This window comes from Leptonotus elevatus, chromosome 1 (genome assembly GCF_054856555.1).
Source record: "Leptonotus elevatus isolate MCC_2025b chromosome 1, RoL_Lele_1.0, whole genome shotgun sequence".
Classification (NCBI taxonomy): domain Eukaryota; kingdom Metazoa; phylum Chordata; class Actinopteri; order Syngnathiformes; family Syngnathidae; genus Leptonotus; species Leptonotus elevatus.
The window spans coordinates 22,844,780-22,868,338 of NC_141239.1; the positions used below are offsets into that span (position 1 = coordinate 22,844,780).

General features: G+C 38.0%; 1 protein-coding gene across 1 annotated transcript; it reads right to left on the minus strand.

The window, feature by feature from the left end:
• Positions 1-604: 604 nt before the first annotated feature.
• Positions 605-22,116, minus strand: npc1 (Niemann-Pick disease, type C1). The gene is made up of 25 exons (XM_086085192.1): positions 21,958-22,116; positions 18,860-18,991; positions 17,948-18,054; positions 17,712-17,857; positions 17,395-17,562; positions 17,074-17,323; positions 15,948-16,030; positions 15,483-15,853; positions 13,348-13,574; positions 13,136-13,236; positions 12,413-12,515; positions 11,945-12,134; positions 10,658-10,840; positions 10,464-10,578; positions 9,530-9,657; positions 9,324-9,458; positions 9,151-9,240; positions 8,860-9,050; positions 8,658-8,773; positions 6,912-7,041; positions 6,635-6,820; positions 4,510-4,741; positions 4,328-4,441; positions 2,976-3,138; positions 605-1,958 (listed from the first exon to the last, which is right to left on the minus strand). The coding sequence occupies exons 1-25, from the start codon at positions 22,033-22,035 to the stop codon at positions 1,876-1,878; spliced, it is 3,822 nt and encodes a 1,273-aa protein (XP_085941318.1). The 5' UTR covers positions 22,036-22,116; the 3' UTR covers positions 605-1,875.
• Between the last annotated feature and the right edge of the window lie 1,443 nt (positions 22,117-23,559).

Sequence of the window (23,559 nt, forward strand, 5' to 3'; positions counted from 1 at the left end):
ATGGTCAATGACTTTGATGGACTACAAGTTGGATGACGCCTTGTGCCAAATGCTGTAGCCTGGCTTCTCTCATGTGACCCAAAAGTGCTATTTTGACACTTCATCAAGGTAAGCAGGGTAAGCTAAATACATTGAATATTTGACACAGTATGTTGACTTTCAAAATTATGTGGGTTTTTTTTTATCTGAGAATTTTGTTGTTGGTTAAAAAAAGAAAAACGTTTTAAAAATACTGTAAAACTGAACCTTTGATCGTTTAAAAAAAAAAAAATCGGTGTCAGTAATTTGAATTCAAAATCTGATGACAGATAAAGTATAATTAAAAAAATGTTTAAGTGTCAACAACTTGTTAGGCGGTGTACTCAAACTTTTTGGCTCCAAAGGTCCTCGCACAATCACCAACTAAACATAACTACTATGTATAATCCTTAAATGTATCAATGGCAAAACTGAAATACACGCAATGTGGAGAATGAAGTCCTTTTTTGTGATTTGTAAAAATGTAAAAGAAAAAAAAAATCTGAGATGAAAAGCCACTTTTCCCAGACACAATTGAAATATGTTATTAACGTCAAATTAAGGAAGAAAGTCACAGTTTAAAAAGTGAATTTCAAAAATACAACTTTATTCTGACAATATTACAATTTTTATTCTGGATAAGAAGTGTTTATTCTCTAAAAAAGTAGACTTATGCCTTTTATTCTTACCTCACCGACGTAATTCATGCAAGGATGTCAGATTTCTGTGATGATACGTCACAATCATATTTGAGCTTTTAATTGGCCCAATGCAACAACAGAATGAATTGCAAATGATTATTGCGGACCTCCAAGATACAGCACGCAGACCCCCGAGGGCCACTGCCTAAAATAACATTAGGAGATAGAAAAGGCCAAGTAAGAGCCACAGGCTTGCATGTTATTTTTTGATGAGAACTTTTCAATAATGTATTAAAATTGTTTTAAAAACTAGTATCCAAAAGGAATGGTTGAGTCACTTTAACATAGCTTCATTTTCACTCCAAAGACAACACAATTGCAATCAATTAAAAGTTGTATCCCAACAAACAAAAAGAAAAGTGGTACTGTTCATTCAAAAAAAAAAAAAAAGCCGTCATTGTACACATGTTCCAATATTCCAGTTAATGCTGAGTGAAGACTTAATACTGTAAAATAATAACTTACTAAACATTTCGGTCAAGGATGTGAAAGAATATTTAAGACAAGTTAGCTCTATAAATTAGAGGTATTCACACATGTGGGTAAAGCTTACACTTAAACCTGTTTAGCAACTGCAAAAACGTCTTATTGTTCAAAGTTCACCCATGATAGGACTTCCTCAAGTACACTTTGCTAAAGTGTGCCCAACCCTGATGGATTTAGTACCTATCTTGTCAACTACGAGACAGCAAAAACCTGAGTCACTACAATAGTTACAAACCGCATGTTATTTGCATCATTACTTTTGAACCAGTGAGGGATTCTTGGAAAATGTTAGCTTGAGCTCTGACATATGCTGAGAAAAAAAAAACTTGGATAAATTGTGTTTGTTGTATATATGCATATGTGTTTTTAAAAAACTGACCAGTATTCCCTTATAAAGATTCCCAAATCGCCTACAACGAACGCACGAGTGTCAATTGACAGATCTGCATGATATTCCAGTCTTGATAATTGTAGTGTGACCAGAAATGTCAAGTCATAGTCCTCAGTCCGATCCGTGTTAAAAGACAGTTGCGCCCATGACCAGCGTTTGCAGTCACGGCGGGAAAAAGATGGAAAAAAAGAAAACCACGTGGCACTCACAACCCACACGCGCTGCTCAGACAAAAGCATCATTGTCCCGGCAGGCCGTCCGTCCATCTGTCTGTCTGTCTTAGTAGTTGAGGAGCCGCTCCCTTTCGGTGCCGATGACGCGCCTGTTGGCTGCAAATACCTTTGCCTTGTTGGACGAGGGACCTGCCAGGGTGACACGTGCTCAGTATACAGTGGATAGAAAAAGAAAGCATTTCAAATGTATGGATTTATCATTTTTTTGCCTTTGTGCCACCCTACCCCATAAGCCCAAACAAAATAATATGGGAGGGTTAATTAATTGTTTAGTACTGTTATTATTTTATTCATTTATTTTTCTTCAGTCATTATGAACAGCTCTAGTTTCATCTGGGCAAACTTCTCCTGATTTAAAAAAAAACAACAACTCATTCACTGCCATTGACGGCTATGGATGTCATATTTAATGAGCTGGCAGTGAATGAGTTAATAAAGCCAAGTTGAAATGTGGAGCTTAACTCATTTACTGCCATAAATTCATTTTTAAAAAAGATTATTAAAAATTAGGGGCAAGAGGCGATTACAATTATTAATTGTAATTAATCGCATGACTTCACTAGTTAACTTACGATTAATCACAAATTTTACATCTGTTCTAAATGTACAATAAAAACATTTCTAGGTTTTAATACTATTGTTAGCAAAAGTGGAAAAAAATGTTTAACTAATAGAAATACTTAAATTAATTTTTGACGTTTATAGCCGTCAATGGCAGTGACAATAAAAAAATTCTAGGTTTTCATAGTCTTGTTAACAAAAGGGGGGAAAATGTTAAACTAATAGAAATAGTTCAAATGAATTTTTGACGTTTATAGCCGTCAATGGCAGTGAATCAATTAAAAAGAAAAAAAATTATTACAAAATTCGGGGCGTCAAGCGATTAAAGTTTTTAATCGTAATGAATCACATGACTTCACTAGTTAACTCGCAATTAATCACAAATTTCATATCTGTTCTAAATGTACAATAAAAACAATTCTAGGTTTTAATACTCTTGTTAACAAAAGTGGAAAAAATGTTTAACTAATAGAAATAGTTAAATGAATTTTTGACATTTATAGCCGTCAATGGCAGTGAATGAGTTAAAAGGGGTGTGAAGACTTTTTCTGGGCATCATACATGCGTCATCCGTTGTGTACTGACCTATGTAGCTGAGCAGCACGGGCAGAAAAATGAGGCCGTGCGCGGCACCCAGCAGCACGATGGCCAAGTACATGCGGAAGTAGAACACCTGGAAGATCTGTGACTTGGATAGCGCCAGGATGAGGATGCCGCCGAACTTTGTCAGTGTGATTCCGCTGAACACCTGTGGCAAGAAAATATCAGTAATTGACAAAACCTGTAGCCTATACTTCTATCATGTACTTTATGGTAAATGGTACTTCATTTAAATAGCGCTCTTTCACCTAATAAGGCCCTCAAAGCGCTTTATATTTGACTACTCGTTCACCTACTGATGATGTAGCATCAGGAACAATTGGGGGTTCAGTATCCTGCTCAAGGATACTTTGACGTGGTCATAATGGCATGGGATTGAACCCACAACCTCTGGGTTGGGAGACGACCACTCTACCACTGAGCCACGCCACCCCTATAGTCACAAAAAATGTTCCTTAAAACCTTGACTATACAGCTCAAAAGCTTGTTAAGTGTTTTGGGATTGTATACCCTTTTTTTTTTTTTTACAGCTAAGAGGCCAAACAAAGTTAAAAGAGAAAATGTGTTACTTTATACATTCATCATTTGGTTTGGACTTAAGAGTTTTCACATTTTATATTGGTCAACATATACAGTACAGGCCAAATGTTTGGACACACTTTCTTATTCAATGCATTTATTTTATTCTCATGACTGGTTACTTTGCAGATTCTCACTGAGGGCATCAAAACTATATATGAACTGATGTCGAGTTATGGGGGGAAAAAAAAAAAAGGTGAAATAACTGAAAACATGTTTTAGATTATAGATTCTTCAAAATAGCCATCCTTTGCTCTGGTTACTTTTTTTTTTTTTTTTTTTTGCATACTCTTGACTTGATTCTTACCTCTGGGAACTCCTTAAAGACTGTTGGAAACCCCTTTCAGGTGACTACCTTTTGAAGCTCATCGAGAGAATGCCAAGAATGTGTGAAAGAGTAATCAGAGAAAAGGGTAGCTATTTATTTTATTATTTTCACATAACTCCAAATGTGTTCGTTGTCATAGTTTTGATGACTTCAGTGAGAATCTACAATGTACAGTCATGAAAATAAATCAAGTATTGAATGAGAAGGTGTGTCCAAACTTTTGGCCTGTACTGTGTACATTTGTAGGACAATTGATAATGTGAAAAAAGGAGATGTACGAGGGGGGGAAAGCCTTCGTCATTAATTTTCTTGTTATTAGCTCTTGTGTTATTAATTTATTGATATATGCTTCATTTGCTAACCTACTTGTATTATTAATTTATTATTTATTTGATTAATTTGTTAGCTAGACAAAATAGTTCAGACTTACCGAGCTGCCCATGTGAGCCAGCGCCTCCTCAGCCCGTTCCACTCTGCTCTTCTTCATGCTGACAGAAAAAGCCCGAACCAGATGACTGCAGAACTCCACAGAAATCCCACAGGCCTGCAAAAAGAAAAAGTTGTACACAAAAAGCTAGTAGTAGCATCACAGGCTCACACTACTCTGCTCACCATGACCAGATTGACGAGCGAGACGGCGTTGAGGCTGATGTTCCACAGCCACATGACGCCAAACATGTTGACCAGGATCATGGCGATGGTGCCGCACACCAGCACGGCCGACCACAGCTCGAAGCCCAGCAGCACTGTGGTGACCACGAAGATGGCGCCCAGCGACACGCTCAATTGGAAGGCTGTGTCGTACGCGATGGTCAGGTACTGCTCGTAGAACACGTAGAAGACGCTGCAAAGCAGGTGCTAGTTAGTGGCCGCTATAGGGTTACATGTTAAGTTATATCGCAGATATCTGCACCTTATAGCAATAGTTGTTGTTTTACAGGCTGGGGAAAGGAGAGCCACAGACAGCACTTGAAATTCTTGCACCCCTTTTAAAGTTGCTGCAGGCCTCTGGCTAGTGGCTACCCTCCCTGCCCAGTTTAATTGGATGAGGTTTCTATCTTGCCACTCTTCGTTATATTCCAGAAGTGTGGGAAATACATCCGATTGGTATCACAAGTATGACGCATGTTATGGTAAATAATTATTCAGCACGTATTAACATAAGTTTATACTGTATTGTAGACACCTGTATTTTCTTTAACAATGTGCTTTTCACTTCTTGTACATGAAGCAATATCGAAGTGACCTTGACTGATAAGCCTGCTCGGAACAGACGGCTTGCTTTCCTGTCTAGCCGACCTCCCTTTTTCCTCCCCCAAAAAACCCTAACCTGGCAGCATAAAGAATCTTCCCATGATTCTTACTGCACACTCGCTCACAGACCACTATCATGTAGACTGCTCTGTTAGACTTGTGCATATTCGAAGTTTTAAATATAAAGAAACTCAAAAGACAAATTGTTTTGCAGACCGTTTCATTTAGCTCGCCGAATTACTGAAAATTCCACAACACACAACTAGTGCTTGCTTGAAATCTTGTATCTCTTTGGAGCCTCCTTAACTCGTTCACTCCCAGCCATTTTCACTGAAGCAACTCCCTTCGCTCCTGGCCGTTTTACTGGATTTTGACTGATTTTGCAAGGCCCACAGAATATTGTGTTCTATTGCTATGAAAACATGGAACCTACTAAAATAAAGATTAGTGTCTCTTCTTTCATCAGAAAAAAGTACATTTGTATCTGTTTCCGTTTTGCAGCAATTAGCATTAGAATATAGCTAAGTTTCATCATTATTCACATTCCTGGGGAAAACTGGCACACAGAGCTTTTTGCAACATGGCAGTGGCTGAGCTCTTGTACTCTGCTGCAACCTTCTGGCCGTTTTTTTTGTAATAACTACCATTTCTTTAAGCAACCTCTTCAGGTCAGAAGCTGCATCAAAGCCTTCTTAACGCTCTAGCATAAAAAACAAACCTATAAATACGTGTTTGAGAGTAAAGGACAAAGTATTAAAAAACGTATTTATACCTATTTGGGTTTGAATGAGTTAACCGCGTTATTTGGATTTGGATTTTTCCCCCCCCCCACTCTGTCCCATAGCTCAGAAGTATAAGGGATACAGCAGATTGTTGTCACCTATATGGCAGAGTACCAGTACTTGGAAGAAATTCATCAAGTGTTGTATTATCGCAGTAGGCTTCTTTACAGCATCCCTGACCAATTTAAAGGCCAGTACTTGCCAGAAATTCCTGCAGATATCTAAATGTTGCTGATGGGCTTTGTGCAGCCTCCCTGATCGGCTTTTTTGTATGAGGCTTCTGTATTGCTACCCTACCCCATTGTCCAGACGTATGATCAAGTCAAATCTGTACGAAAAGTTTGTACTTGCCAGAAATTCCTGGAATCTAAGTCTTGTTGAAGCCTCCTTGACCAGTTTTCTTAGATTTTTGTAAGAAAAGACCTCTTGAGCCTTACTACTCAATAGCCCTGATAGATGAATAGTGGTTTACTTTTTTCACATGGCATACACTACAAATAAATTAACATTTTATCTTCATATATATGTCATGTAAGAATATTGAGAAAAAAATGATGTCCTGTCAAATTCAAACAAATTTTATATTGACACTTCTTACACTGCTGTATTTGAGAAATTACAGAAACTTGCACATTTCTTTTTCTACAAGAAGCAGCGTGTTACACAAAGACTTTTTGTATGACAGTACAAGTAGGACCCACCTGTAGGCAAAGACCTTGTGGTCCATGGTCTGACTGATGTTGCCAGCCAAGATGCGGGCCATTTTCAACGCGTCAATGTAGTCCGACGACTCCTTCAGGATGGTGTGAAAGGTCATGAAGTAGCTGGCTCCCACCTGGGTGTTGTTGGGATAAACGTCCACTGCAGTGGCGTAGGCGGCATGGCCGCTGCAACGAAAACAAATAGTGAGGTTGGTGATGGGTTACATACTTAAAAAAATAAACACATACACGCAAGAAACTTAGGAGATGGAATTACCCTTTTCCACACTTGACGTTGGGATTGTCCAACAGGAACATGGGGAGAAAGTTCATGAAGTCGTCACCCACAGGCCTCTGCTTCCCGCTTTGTGTCATGGGTCGACAGTGCACACAGGATGGGTCCACCACTAGAAAACCACAAGCCAGTTGGTAAGAACTGTAATGCACTCTACTGTATAGAGACATTATGATTGTGAAGGTATTGGTTCAAGTGATTTTTCCTAGTTTATGGAGGACAAAACATGCCAAAATTAAAAAATAAATAAAAGTGACAATAAAAATGGACATTAAAAATATAATTCAAAAACTAAATACAAATTTTTTTTTATATAAATGGAAATAAAAACAAAAAATATATAAAAATAAATGTGGAAATACAAAATTAAATATACAAATAGAATTAAATGTCAATCTATAAATAAAAAGGCTCTGCTCTCATATTTATTTATTTCATGCTGCAGACGTGTCAGCATGAAATGTTATTCATATGAGGGGGCGGTCTTAGGTTGAACTATTCATCTATTGGTTGATCAACATGTGAGTCTAAGTCGGACTCGTTCCACAGCAAGAGAGAATTCACACACATGAAAGAAACAATGGACCTTGCTGTGTACAGGAACTTGTGTGAAGTTGTCGAGCAACTCAAGTCGCAAGTTGTGGTGACAGTGGACAAGATAGTCGTCCATTGCTGGAGCTCTCCATGCAAGCCGGCGAGACTTCCTTGTTCACTAATCCACTCACTCTTACCAGTATGCAACGGCGGAGTCCAACCCAAGACCGCTCCCTCATTTGAATAACATTTCATGATGAATTTCATGCTGACAGCGTCTGCAGCATGAATAAATATGAGCGCAGAGCCTTTTTATTTATAGATGGACATTTAATTATATTTATTTTTGTATTTATTTCCATTTATTTTTATATTTATTTTTTGAATCTCATTTTTTTATTTATTTAATTATTATATCTAGTTTGTATTTATTTATTATAATCTATATATTTGTTGTTTTTATTTCCATTCATATTTATTTTTTTAATTCTATTTTTTTTTTAATCCATTTTTATTTTCACATTTATTTATTTATTTTGAATTTTGGCATTTTTGGGTGAATGAAGTCAATCCCAGATTTCCAGAGTTCCGGCAAGAAGCAGGATAACACCCTGAACTGCCCAAAACTCAACCAAACACCACACATCTTTGTTTTGTCTAAGAAGATAGCTGCATTTGTTTGTCTTTTCACGGTTACAAGACACTTTCGGTTAATTCTCTGATACCTGACATGAGGATTTAGGCTGTTGGTCAGCTTACGTTAACGAATGCCTTTCCAGATGATCATGCGCTTGTGCTTTTCTTACATTTGAGCATAAACTTGCACTTTGACTCTGCTACCGCTTTCATTTTCAGAGGCTTGTTCTAGTTTGCTGCGCCGACCGACCACTTATTGATTTCTGCGAGGCATCCATGATGTTCTTGCCAAAATACCTGACAGGTGATTAAATAAAATAGGTGATTAATCAACTTCAAGCTATTATCATTATTGTGCAGTGGTCATGTCAACAATGGTTCAACTCCTACTGTTCAGCAAGAAGTAAACTACCGGTAACTATAAATATTTTTCACCTTGTGTAAGAGCACTGCAGTGTTAACAACACGTGCCAGTGTGTTTGCCTGTGTGCAAAGATAATAGTTAGAATGTAGGGAAAAAGTCAGCCAGAGAGAAGTTGACATTAGATAAAGATTTACCTGAAGCGTTACAGAAAGCTCTTGTGGCATTGTAATAACGACAGCAGGTGGACTGCGGCTTGACCCAGTCGAAATAGTCATCCAGCCAGGAGGAAGGTGTGAAGGCGACGGTGGAACTGATATTATTTGTTTTAAATAAAAAGAGAATTCCATATTGTCGCTTACATTTTTAAACATTTTAATTTGAAAATGTAAGCCATACTAGTTGCTGATGAGCGACGCAGAGTAGACTTGCTGCACCAGCGAATTGTTGTTGCAGCCCACGCCGCCGCACACGACATTTTGGCCCTCAAGGCTGCTGTAGTTCAAGCCATCTTCCACTACAAAGTAGACCGGCGCTCCCGTGTGGAGATACTGACTCAAGTTCTTGAAGTACTCCAATACGTAGGAATCCTGTTTGAACAGAAAAAATCATACGAGGATACATTTTAATATGCACAACATGGACTGAATTGATCTCTTTCGATGGATGTGTTTATCCCAATTGGCTTACATCAGGCATGGAAAGTTGCTGATCCAGTCCAATCTCAACTTTATTCACCACAGCAATACTAAAGGACAACGCTCCCACAAACACAGCCACCTGAATAAAGTTATGTATCAAATGACAACTTTTGTTAAAAATTTAATAAAGCTGCTGCAGACACATTCAACTGAAGCACTTACAATGATGGGCCGCACCCACTCTTTGAGGATGAACGGCGCATACAGCTTCTTGAAAAAGCGGAAGAGGATGCTGTCCGTCCTTGTTTCCTGACCTTCGGGAAGTTTGGCGCAACAGATGATGTCCAGACGATTCGCCTTTTGTGACAGCACAATTTAGGAAATTCTACTATAATCATCTTGAATGCGTGGCCAATGTTGAGGCTCACCTCCTGCCTCTTCAGGTCCAAGCCCAGAAGGCTAACAAAGCAGCTGATCTGCAACAGGAAATCAATAAAAACAGCCAGGCCAGCAAAAAGGGAGAAGGTCCTGACTGCAGGCATGTTGGACAGTGCTCCTGTAGAAAAACAAGAAATTAGAAAATACATCACTCACCATTGAAAAGATTCAGGATATTCGCTTTCAATGTCATGCGTTTTTGTTAGGGATAGAGTGATAATCGGCGCCAATATTCAGCATTTTATGAATATCGGCATTGGCCTCTTTTTTTATTTTGATGGCCGATATATTAAAAACTGTTATTTTTGCTCCGACAGGCGCTTTTCTCCTCTGTCTGCTCTGAGTCGGCGGCTGTTGACTCCCTGCAGCATTGACCCACCCACAGCACCATCTGATTGGTTGCTCGTGCAGCGCTATTAGCCCGCGAGCTAACCGTTAGCCCGCGAATTAGCGGGTAGCTAGATCGCAAATTAACGGCTATTAGGTTAGCTTGCGGGCTAACTAAATGCCATTTTTTTAGCGGCTATTTGGGATTTATCCCGGGGTTAGCGTGTGGGTGAATGGTTAGCCCAGGAACTAACAGTTAGCCCGCAAATTAGCGGCTATTTGGGAGTTAGTGTGCGGAAGCCACATTATATAGCTGGTGCAAAAGCTGATTGCAAACAAAAAACCTAACCTTTAACATGTTGTAAATCACAAAAGCTGTTTAATAAACATGTGCTTGAAGGCATTTAAGCAGTCAAGTGCTAGAGTTTTTATGATTATTTTATTATTAAAAATGTTGACACCAACTTTTTTTTTCTTCTTCCTGTAAATGTATATCGGCTTCAAATATTGGTTATCGGCCTCCCTGACTACCTATAATCGGTATCGGCCCTAAAAAATAAATTTAAAAAAATCGATGTATCTCTAGTTTTTGCATACCCAGAAAGAAGGCCACCGTCTCTGAGAAAGAGGACAGGAATATGCTGGGTGCGACATCACCGAGGATGCGGCCTATCTGTTGGTGAAGTTCCTCCTGGGGCATCCGCTCATCTCGCTTACACCCAAACAAACAAACAAGAATAGATTAGTTAAACCTTGTTCAAAGGGACTAGTTGATGGATTGAAGCACATACCTGGTACGTTTGCACAATGATGAATATGTTGTCCACGCCGACAGCCAGCACCAGGAAGGGAATGACCTCGATGACGATGAGGGTGAGGGGGATGCCAAAGTAGCTGAAGATGCCCAGCGAGGATGCCACTGAGCTCAGCACGATCAGGATGCCCGCTATGGCCAGAGAAATTTTGGAGTCCACCTGTATGTGTGCATGCAAAAAGCTCATTATTATGGATATTAAGGTCTATATGATAATGTAGACCAGGGGTGTCAAACTGATTTTAATTCAGGGGCCACACCTAAATTTGATCCAGGTGGGTCGGACCAGTATGTCCGTGGCCTTATAGAGTTCAAAATATTTCCTGTTATTGTTTGGTTGTTGTTTTTTGGGCAAATAGTTACAAATACATTCTGAAAACAATCCTATTTATTATCTTATTGCATAGTAATCTGGGGGTATCAAATGCTGAATAACAGCTATATTTCAGAATGTCATTTAAGTGGTTGTCAGCACGCAATCCAGTGTAAAAAATTAGCAACAATTCATTATAGCGGAAAAACTGCAGTTTGTGTTGTTTGATTGGACCACCTGATGGTTTTGACCTGCACGGACCCCGTATGTTTGACAACCCTGATTCAGAGTCTTCAATGATATGCATTTTAGGGATGTGAGAGGAAACCAGTGTGTTATTTGTTCTTTCACATTAGGTTATTTTACATAACAGCTATAAAGCTGCAATTAGAGGCTGGCATTTTTTGTTTTTGTTTTAAATGTTACCGATCTGATGGTCTCACAATCACATTGAATTAATTCTGTGAGCCCTCATCAAGAACATGACATTTGCTTATTATTAATAATATATTGTTATAATATGTAGTTATACCCTGTAGATCTACAACATTGAATTGCTACTACTTTTCCTTCTACATTCTTTGTCGATCTCATTAACTCTTATTCAAGTTTCACAACTTTTTAAATACACATTTGGACTAACCCTTATGTTTACCCACTAATCTATTCAGCTCGTCAAGGCAGAGGGCCTTGTCCTGTCTGTGTTGAATTGTTGTCGTTTTCCTGTTTTTATCTCATGCTGGGTCTTTTTATTAACCTGCTCCATATAACAAGTGTCTTGAGATAACTTACGTAGTGACTTGGTGCCATTTAAATGAAACTAAATTGCCCTTTTCCTTCCTCTGCTGCTCCCTTAATGTAAGCCATCAAGTCATGCTGCAGCAGGTTGAGCCGGTTTTATTGTATCTGCAGCACGTGACGTGACGTGAACTCGTGATAGCGGTCGCTTACTAGCAGTCTCCTCCAGCTGTTTATGTGTCCCAACGCCAGCGAGATGTAGACAAACATGATGGCATAGCTGAGGACGACGGTGCTGATGTCGCTGTTGCTCTCCCGGTTGATTTCGTCCTCGACGCTCCGCTCGGCGCTGAAGGCGATGGTCAGGTTGGGGTTGCTGAACTCCTTCATGAAGCGGATGAATCTGGAGTGCACATACACACACTTTAAAGAAGGAGATCAATGGCAAGAAAGCTCGGATATCTAGGTATCTTATCAGAAGCTAACATTGTTAGCTAATACTAATTGTGCTCTTGTCTAGCTGCCACTTGAAAATGGAGGATCTTTACTCATCTTAGATGCCAGGTCATGGGTGGAGAAAGTGAAGATGTTTTGTAAGTGAGGCATACGGTGACAGCACAATTCAGAATAAAACAAAAAACAAAACAACAAAAAACAAAACAACAAAATAAAACGTCTTACTCATTTTCCCACGCCCGAGCTTTGTCCAGTTTGTCAGTGTCGTTGAGGTAGTTGTTGATTGGGAAGGTGATGACAAGTGCACTTGCGTTGTTATAGTTGGTGGCTGGCAAAAACAAAAAGCAAACAAAATTAAGTACAAGCAAAAAAAATAAAAATAAAAATTATCAACTGCATCCTTGACAAAAATATGTTTCTCATAGTCAACTCAATACAGGAAATGGATGGATGAAGCAGAGCTTCAGAAAAGGGAGGGTCTGTATTACAGAGACTTTTAAAAGAAACACTAGGTCACATAATCATGGATCATGCAAAGTGTCATTAAAAAAATATATACTGTACAACTATATTGTTCATCTTCATTAGGTAGACTGAGGAAGGTTTTGGCTACTGTGCTGACCTACATAAGAGCTGCACTGCAAACTATAAATATAGACTAATATAAACTAATATCAATACATGACTACCTTTATGACATTGCCACTCATAACTGAGTATTGTCATTGTAAAGGTGATTGATATATCTCTTGCATTGGCTCTCATTACTTCCCTAACAATGTTGCAGCAAAGGAACACTACATGAACAGAAGATCTTTGACCAACATAGCACAGCATTTTTGAACACAATAAAAATATGTAATAGCTGTTTAAACCCTGATTATACAACTTTATAGGTGCAGAGGAAAGTGTTGTCCTTGTAATATATTTAGTGTGCGTAAAGCTTACAGTCGTAGCCACCCAGGGCCAGCCAAGGGAAGATGGGACCTCCAAATGTGCCGAGACAAGGATCGTGGAGTTGAGTGGTGTCGTTGAGGGACGCTGGTGCGCTGTAATACAAAAACATGTTGTTAGACACTAATTCTCATCCATTTTGAAACATTGTAAATCACTTCACACCTCGGAAGTGCATAAGAAAGAAAAAGGAGGCGGAAGTGAACCTGACACAGTAGAGGAAGTGGCTGTGAAAGTCGGCGTAGGTGAAAAATTCGTCCTGAACCAAGTGATCCAGTACAGCGTGACTATTCTGGAAGTAGTTGAGGACACTCAAGATGGTGCAGTTGTCGTTGTAAGGGGCCAGCGGGGCCAGGCAGATGTCCTTCAGTGTGACGCTTTGGCCTTCGTATGGGGCGACAAGCGCCTCGATGGCGAGCTGCAGGTCCAGCACCTGGTGGGTTTGAAGAATGGAAAAACAAATAACAACTTTGGGGTTGCAGCAGCAGGTCGCTGGAGTCAGGCAAAATCCTCCATTCATCACTTTTCAGGGCACCTTAGAAAGACAATGTTTGCTCACTCAGTAACATTGCATTATCACAAACAAGACCAACTGGCTTCAATCTGACATCACTCAACTATGTTGACCCCCATGGTGAGACAGACTGTGAACGGCAAAACATAATTTACAAGATTTTTAAGCAATACTAAGTAACTTTTCAACATTCAAAGAATAGAACGCTTCTGCTGAAACATCGACTTACAGCTAGTTTAATGGTACCTTTGTCACAGCCTGAGCCTGTATCGCTTTTACTGGCACTAAGCAACTTTAGCCGCGTTTCCACCACAGGAACTTCAGGGTAAATTTACGGGGCCAGCCCCATATGTGCGCGTCTCCACTGCAGGGGCCTTCCCAACCGGGCCACATTTACAGGAACTTACGGGTACTCTGCCGGCCCGATAAATTCCCGATCGAGCTTTCGTACTGATTGGCTAAAAATTATTTAGTATAAAAAATTATCTTACCTTTATGCGCGACAATGATGCATTCACGGCTTAAGTCTCTTCCACCAAAACAATTCTCTTAATAATCCTTTGCTTATTTTCGTTCCACTCTACTGTTAGCCTTTTCAAATTCGTCATCTAAACGCTGTCTCCTCTCACCCAAACCATCCATCAACGCTAAGTACATCAAATAAAAAGCAGAGAAAAACAGCAACCACCTAAAGTTTTTCTCTTTCCTCGTTGTGATTTTCGTCGCAAGGTGACGTCACGAGAGAAACCGTCGCACGTTGTTTACGTGTCGATCGAAACTTGGGACGTCGCGAAATGGGTCGTACTCCGCAGTGGAGACACAGCCACAAGCGGGCCGGCTGAGAGGCTGGTTCCTGTGAAAATCCATACCCCCATCCCCAAACCCGAACATCCTGCGGAGGAAACGCAGCTTTTGAGGAGGGTTGCAGGAACCCTGCCAAAAAAACTACAAATGTGCTAACTGTTTTATGGCATACGTCACTTCCCCATTTCCCCATTCGTTATAGACTGAAGTCGATTCAAACATATATCTGCAATCTTGGCAGAGGCTGTAAAACAACTCAAAAGTTTTGTCTGAAGCGAAAAAAATGCAAATATTTAATATTTGTATTTATAGTTACTTTAATTTAGTTATTTGACAAACGCTTTGAGGTCAGAACTAGGACAATCTGAGTGGAATAAATCCGGCTTCCCACATTCCTAAAATGCAGCACAAGTTCAATTTATGTATTTGCAATGTCTTGACTTTAGTTAGGTAAGTACACAGTCAAAGCCATATTATTATTTTTTTTAAACAACAACAACTAAGCTAATAATAATTTTTTGGGGGGTGTTTCGGCCAAGTGTTTCTCATTTTCTGTTTTCAGTTTCAGCCCAAAATTAGAATTTCGGTGCATCCCTAATTTCTATTATTTTACAATTATTTTTAATTTCTAGTTCCTGAACCTAAAACACCCATAAGAAGGCGACCAGGTCACAAGTACCGATACCTTGAAATAAGGCCGATACCTCGTATAAGTACTCACCCATCCCTAATAGAAACAAAATAAAATAAAATTAATAAAAGAAAAACAAAAATAAAATCATAAACACTCATATAGAATACAATAATAAAAAATAAAATAAAGAAAACTAACCACATAAAATAATTAAAACTAAATAAAAAGAAAACTAAAATTAACTTGAATCGCTGACTTAGGAAAACAGAAAGCCAAGAAAAAAAATATATAAATGGCACAACATCAAGATGTTTCTATATGAGCGCCAAGTCAAGAAACTAAAAAACCAAGATGAATATTGTTTCTGAATAATTATTTCTCCGACTCACCTGATGGAGGATGTCCTTATCCAAGATGGCACCAAACGGGACGTCGGAGCCTCCGATGAAGGGCTTGTAGATAAAGGACTTGTTGAGCGGCGTTGTGATGATGAGCTGAGCAGTCCTGTAGAAAGGTCCAAAATGACTGTCGAAGTAGTCCTTCTCCTGGCGCGCCTGGCTCCCTGGCGACGACCACAGCTCCACGGGGTCGGTGGTGATGCGCATGTAGACCAGACCGCCTGAGGCGGCCATCACCAGGAGCAGGCTGCCCAGGATGACCAAACCCGGGTAGCGCACGCAGAACGAGCCCCATGAGCTGAAGACCACACGCAGCATGTTCTCGAAACGCTCGCCCAGCGTTTCGCAGCATGATGCGTTGACTGTGGACACAATTTGACTGTTACTTTACTTACGTGTCATTACACATACACTCAAAGGACACGTCATTAGAATAATTGAATGAAATCCAATTACCTGCTTCAGGATTATCACTGTTGAGAGATAACGGGTTATTGCTATCCAATATGGGCTCGTATTCCGACAAGATTGTCCTTTTCCTAAAACAAAAGTACACATAAACTAGTTACCTTTTTATTTTATTTTATTTTTTTAACCAACCTCAGCTCTTGTCATTAGTATAAAATAGAGATTGAACAGACTAGCTGGTAGGGCTGGATATCGATTCTAATTTTCTCAATCAATTCGATTTCTAGTCACAATATCAGATCAATGCGATATTGATTAATTATGGAACATCAATTCTTCTCAAATGTCAAGGACATGATAAAAACTTCGCAAATATTAAAATTCCCATGTAAATTTTGGGGCGGCAATGATTTAGTTTATTAATGAAAGTAACGTGTTAAAATCACTTAAGTGTTACACAAACATTGGCATCAACAAAGATGAGATGAAAATATTTTCATAATTGTACTTTAATAAATTGTAAATATTAACTTAAAAGATTCTGAATTGTCTTAAAGTGCAATAAGTCAGTTAAAAATAAATATATATATATAAGAAAATACTTTTAAATTCATGTGAATAGTGCCTTTCAAGAAAACAGATACAAAAAAAAACAATCGGCCTTTAAAATTCTACTTTCTTAAAAATTTATGGGGAAAACATTTAAATAATTGATTCATTGTTTTATGAATTGATATTGGGCTTGAAAAGGAAAATCGATTCAATATCGATTATTAATTTTTTTAAACCCAGCCCTACTAGCTGGGTCCAACTTATAGGGAAGAAAAATAGCAAGAAAACTTTCAAAATAGCTGTGATGAGTAAAGTTATAGTCACAGATTAATATCCACGAACGAGGGAGGCTGCGAAAAGTGAATGAAGACCTGAAGTTGGAAAATCACATCGGGAAAGTTTCATTACATTGGAATTTGATAATAATAATAATAATAATAATGATATTACACATTGGGAAAGTTAATAATAATAATGATATTACACGTTGGGAAAGTTTAATTACATTTAAATAAATAAAAAATCTTACGCATTGGGAAAGTTTCATGACATTTGAATTTATAAAGCAAAAAAAAGGGGGGTGGCAAGGTGGACAGAAATGGCCAGCATGGAGTGTTTTTACCTGTAACACCACGCTGCAAGCACCGTGCCGATAAACACGAACAGGAAGGCGATGTAAGAGATCCACATGATGACGGTCATGGCGTCTATACCATTGATGGTCCAGGGAGGCGGGGTAGGCGGTGGGACAGGTTTGGGCCCACATGTCTTGGTGCAATCCTGGCATGAGCAAGGACCTGAACCATCATCCAGGCCTTCGGAGCAGTCATACGTCTTGTTGTTCATGGGCGTGTAGCCGAACACCGGCACATCTAAAGTCAATTTTAAATAATAATAACTCACAAACTGATATATGAAAAAATGTATTCAAGATAATATTTACCCGAGAATATTGGGATGATGGGAAAGGGAGCCTGCCCATTGTTGATGTCAAACATGTATTGGATCCAGTTGGTGGCATTGCAGTCCTTGGCGTCCTTGCCACACAGCAGCGACAAGGCCTTCACGTTGCTGGACGGCGCTTGGACGTCCCGGCAGGCGTTGTACATAGCTGCAAAAGTGACTCGATCCATTCTACTGACATTTCAACCAGCATAATCGTTCAATCTTATACAGTCACTTTACATATTAACAATTAACGCAACTTGCTTAATGCAGATCATGACTAGAGGCAAGTGGCGTATGTGCGCGCAAACTCACCGTTGGCGAACGTTTGTCCGATGTAGTACTGAACCTCCACCACGCTGGAGGTGTTGAACTTGGTGGCATTCATGAATTGACTCTGGTGCGGGCTGCACGTCAGCTCGCAGAAGAGGTTCATCAAGTTGATGAAACATGAGGGACACCTGAAAACGCACACACAGGAAGACTTTCAGTAGAAATTACGCCATGACGTGCGCTGTTAGCACATTCATGTGATTAGCATAAGTTCATACCGGGACAGGAATTGCAGGGGCAGCTGGAGACTCGTTTTGAGAGTGCTCAATTGGTCCACATTGCAGCAGAGTTCGCGTTTGCCATAGACATAACCGGGACACAGCTCCTGTATCATACAGAAATACAAGAGTCAATAAGAAATAAAAGGACACAATAAAAAATTAAATAATTTGAAGAAATAGATAAAAAATAGAATACCTCACTAAATATCAAAACAAAAATTGAAATAACAAAAAATATAAAATATTTGATATTATAACAGTATAAAAGAAGAAAAAAAGTTATAAAAAAAGAAACTAATGAAAATAAAAAAATAATGAACACAATAAAATGATTGTAATAAAATGCAATAAACTAAAAATACAACTACAAGATAAAATTATCACATTTTTAAAAAAAAATCACAAATTAACATTAAAATAAAACAAAATCAAATACAGTTATCAATATATATATATAAATAAAAATACAAATGCATAAAACAAAATACAGAGCATGAAAATATTACAATAAAACAACTAAATTAATTATAAAAAAATATTGAAATCAAACATCAAAGATAATAAAATATACTTATTAAAATTAAAACAATTAATCTAAAAATGCTATGCTCAATAGATATTTTAAAATAATTACAGTATTTAAAAATACTAATTACTAACTCAAATAAAAAGATAAAATAAGTATCAATTTAAAATACAGTATTACCAAAAAACTAAAACAAAAGTCAATTAAAAAAATGAAATCAATGTTGAAATACCACAACAACAACAAAAATCATGAATACAACAATAAAGTAAAACAAATCAAATATTTAAAAAAAAAATCCAATATCTACAAAAGAACTAAAAGAGCAATGATCAAATACATTTTGAGGGATTGGTTTTATCGTCCCGTATGAGGACACGTACCATGAGGAGGTCAGAGCCCTCTGGCTCCAGAGGGTTGGGACTGCCAGTGTAGTTGCAGTTATATTTCTTTCCGGGCACCGGGGACTCGCCACACTCGCCATACCACACGCAGTGTTGGGCCGCCGCTGCATGCTAACCAAACACAACACAACATTGACTTAGATACTAACAAGGAAAGAAAAGGAAAAAAAACATCCAGTAGTTATTGTGATTATTATTACTACTACAGTACAGTACTATGACTACTTCAAGGACACCACAGAACTTTGACCTGGTACACGTTTGAAATTCAAGTGACTTTGCCGCTGTCATGCCTCTTTTTGTCTGAAAATACAACTATTTCACTTCTGCAAACACGTTTCCTTTTCCGCCTTGGTATTTTAAGCTTATACGTACGTTTTGAATGAAAGATATGACAATAGTTTAGTCACGGCAACGCCACTGACTCAACAGCTGCCGTCCGTAACAACAGCAAACAACACACGCAGTCTTAAAGACAATACAAAGATCACTCGGTCATAGACTGGATTTGTCAAGTGACAATACGATTTATGGCGGTGTAAATAATAAATGAAAGGAACATTTTGAGAATAAAAACAGGAAATAGGTGAGAATTTTAGCAAATAACAGGAGGTTCAAAAAGGCGAATTTGATGTTGATAAACGGGAATTGGGCATATGGAGTGCAAATTCAGCCTTAAATAGAGTCAAGCGTGTGCTTTTTTTCCACCGCTGCCATTCTTACTCTTCCTGCCTATTCAGCATCACAGAGCTCACATGCTCATGTTGGAAGCAATGACTTGGGGGGGGGGGGGGGGGGAAGTAAATTCACTTACTCCACAAAGTGTTTTTTTTTTCCTTTATTTTTATTTTTTTTTAAGTCAGAATGAACCGCAGGTACTACAGCAAGGCCTTCTTGCGTCTTTCTGCCCAGTTCAAGAGTGACGTGGGAATGTCCCGCCCGCAACAAAAACAGTTGGTGTAAGAAAATGATAGGTTTGTTTAAGGTTACAGTCATATTGTTGATTAGTTGGGGTAAAAGGTGATATTGAAGCATGTGATAATGGAGCATGGCCAAGTAGTGGACAGATGGAACGTCGACAGAGGAGTAGAAACAAAGCACGTCAATGAGATTTTGATGACGTTTATCCAAGCCTGATTGAATCACAAAATTGTTATGAAGTGTGTGAAATGGGAACAATACAGTAATGTCTATCGAGGGCTAGGCTGAGAGTTAAACATTGACACACTCTAAATGAACTCATTTTAAAAGCCAACATCGCTCACTGCCTCACAAAAGACAATTAAATGAAGATGACACCTTACAGCCCCTAATGTGCTGATGATGTACTTTTAAAGTTCAGGAGCAAAGTAAATAAATAATCACATTAACCAGGTCAAATAGTATTCCAATTTGTTATTAAATTCCTATTTCCATGCTCCAGATACGATAAAAGGATAACGGAACATAGACCGGTTTTGGTTGGATGCAGGTTCAGGCTCAATACGAGAATGACTCAAATAGACTTATTTGAAAGTAAGCTTTATGATGCATCTATTTTCAAATGTGATCAGAGTTCAAAATGTTTTTGTTCCATTGCAAAATAAAATGTTGTGTTTTCTGTCACAATTACAGCTTCAATAAAACAATTTCTTTAAATGTATCAGTGCTATTCAGAATGGAATGATATTTTGTTCTTAACCATTCTTGGGTTTTGTTTTGTTTTTTGTAACTTTGTGTTTTGGTCCTTTTTTCCTGTTCTCATGACATGCTACTAGCTTTTGACACCGCGCAGAACATTGCAGTTTTAACAGTCTTGATATTTCACTGTAGCCCACAAATATTTACAACACTCCAAGTAGATGTGGCAAAGAAGCCCCAGAAACATATTCATCAATGTTTTACAGTAGGTATTAGTTCCCTTATTTTAACAACAAAACCACTAAGGTCACCGAAATCACTAAAAATTGATAATAAGACTGGAGTGTGTCAAAATGCATATTGACAAACCACAAAGTGTCTGGCAGGATGCCCTTTGAACTGATGTGATGAAACTGGATCTTTGGAAAGAACACTATAGCAATACTGTGAAACATGGAGGAGGTCCAATTATGATCTGGGGCTGCTTTGCTACACCCGTGACCCACCACAACTGGCTCTGTGTACATTCTCTATTACCCTTTTCCCCAAAAATTCTATTGGAGCATGAAAATAACAAGGCTTGATTTCCATTGAGTTTTATTCCTATTATTTCAGTGACCACTACAAGTTTTCTTTTATGGAACGATTTGTTTCCCCTCATTTCCATAGTGGTGTGTCTTGAGCATCCTGTATGGAGAGCACCTAAGTCCAAGATTTTCGACTCAGAGCCCATCCCACCCCAAAATGCTTTGACATTCTCAAGCTTTTATTGTACTCTACAATTAAAGATGTAAGACCCCTTGTGCTGGATGTAGCAAAGCAACCCCAGTCAGTATTTTTTTTCTGTACTTTTCAGTATCACTTTCGATTTTTTTCTGAGTCCAATGTAGTTTTTCTTGCCCCCCGTGTCAGATGTGTTGGAAGTATCACCACCACCAAACTTTTTGTTGGTCACTGAAATGATGCGTGAGGTTTGCTGTGATGTGACGTACGCACTCTTTCAAATCGTGTCTTTGTATTTTGCGTTAACATTACATCATCTATGAGATTTAAGGGCATTTTTAACTGCAAATACGGCATATAATTAGCACAGCTGACTGAACGTTTGCAAATTCAAACTGGGATCCAATTCCAACTGTTATATCAAATTTCGACTTGTTAACTTAACGAACAAGAAAACTGAAGAAAGATTCACTTAGAAGACAATAGGTGAAGCCAATTGTTTATTTTTGGTTACACCCAGTTTAGTGACAAACATCAACGTCGACATTTATATTTAGAAACGACGTTGATAAATAAAAGCAAGTTAGCATAAGCTAATTGTAGCCGTCATTCTACAAAAAACTAGCTGACCTGACTTGTGTGTGCAGTATTTGCATTTGCGTGTTACCGCTTCGGCTTTGAGAGCTGAGTCATGTTTTCAAATCACGAGAAGCACACACAAAAACGCGACTTACCCATCGAAAATGGGCCTCCGACAGCACAATAAGCAGCAGGAGAAGACAGAAGCCGCCTCTGTCCAGTACGAAGCCCATCGTAGGCGTCAGTGGAAAGACAGCAACACGATGACAGCAGTGGCAGCTTAGTGAAACTTTCGCATATTTTGTTATGGGGTTTGATCTTTTTCTTCTTCTTTGTCTCGCTTATTTGTTCAGTGGTGGAGGCGAGCAAGCCGAAGAGTCGGTGCTGCAACCAAGAGGCAATATTGAGAACTACGCCTGTCATCGTAAACGTAAATAACATTTAAACATGAAAAAATTAAACAAATAATAAAACAAATGAATTAAAAACAATAATAATAATAACATATAACATAATAAAATTAAACGCTAAAAGTCTAAATAAAACAAGACAATAAATAACATAACCAAAATTAAATACATATTTTGTTTTAAAATAAGAAAACAAATGAATTAAAAACAATAATAATAACATACAACATAATAAAATTAAACGCAAAAAATCAAAATTAAACAAGACAATAACATAACCAAAATTAAATAACTATTGAAATAAAATAATGCAAGCAATAATATAAAATATCCCAAAATGAAAATGTATTAATAAAGGTTTGTTTTTTAAAACAGACACAAAATTGTTTTGTTTTTAGTAAAACAATAATTCTTTCTTTCCTGCCCAAGAGCTATTGATTTAACCATAAATTCATTAATGTGTCTGTTGTGCGTCATGCTGAAAGGTTATTATCATATTTGTACTTTTGTGTAACCAAATCAAAACATCAACGATAACTAAAACAATGAATGTTACACTATTTAAGGTTTATTTTTTTCTAGTTATTTTGTAATTATGAGTAAAGGTGGAATTTTGTCTGCAACTTGTTTAATCACATTTTACATATTCCCCCCCCCCCCCCCCCCCCCGACTATATGCAAAATAAATAGACCGCGACAAGAAGCAAAGCAGCTCTAAATTGACAAACTGCCACTGTTAATGTGTAGTCCTTTTCAAAAGTTGCACATTCATTTCCAGAACTCTAATGAATGCATGAACATACAGTAATATACTTTAACACATTCAACATACAATGACAAGATGCGACTTTATCAAGCTTCCACATGAGTGATGGATTAAAGTCACTCACCATAAACAGAGTGAGACATTGTTAACATGCATTCCGATTTTATCTACAGCGATTCGTCATTGACTTGAGGTGCTGCACTCGTGACTGATAAGGTGAGTGAATCAAAATTTTTAAGATATAAAGAACAAAATTTCAGGTGAAGTAAAAGAGACAATGGTGTTTATTTCCATCGAAAAAATATTTATTCATATACATTTAAATCACATTTAGATCACAATTCAGGTGAGTATTTGCATATGGTGCAGCGCTTATATATTACAGCGGACTGTGTATATATATATATATACATATATACATATACATATATATATATATACATATATATATATATATATACATATACATATATATATATACATATATATACATATATATATATACATATATATACATACATATATATACATATATATACATACATATATATACATATATATACATACATATATATATATAT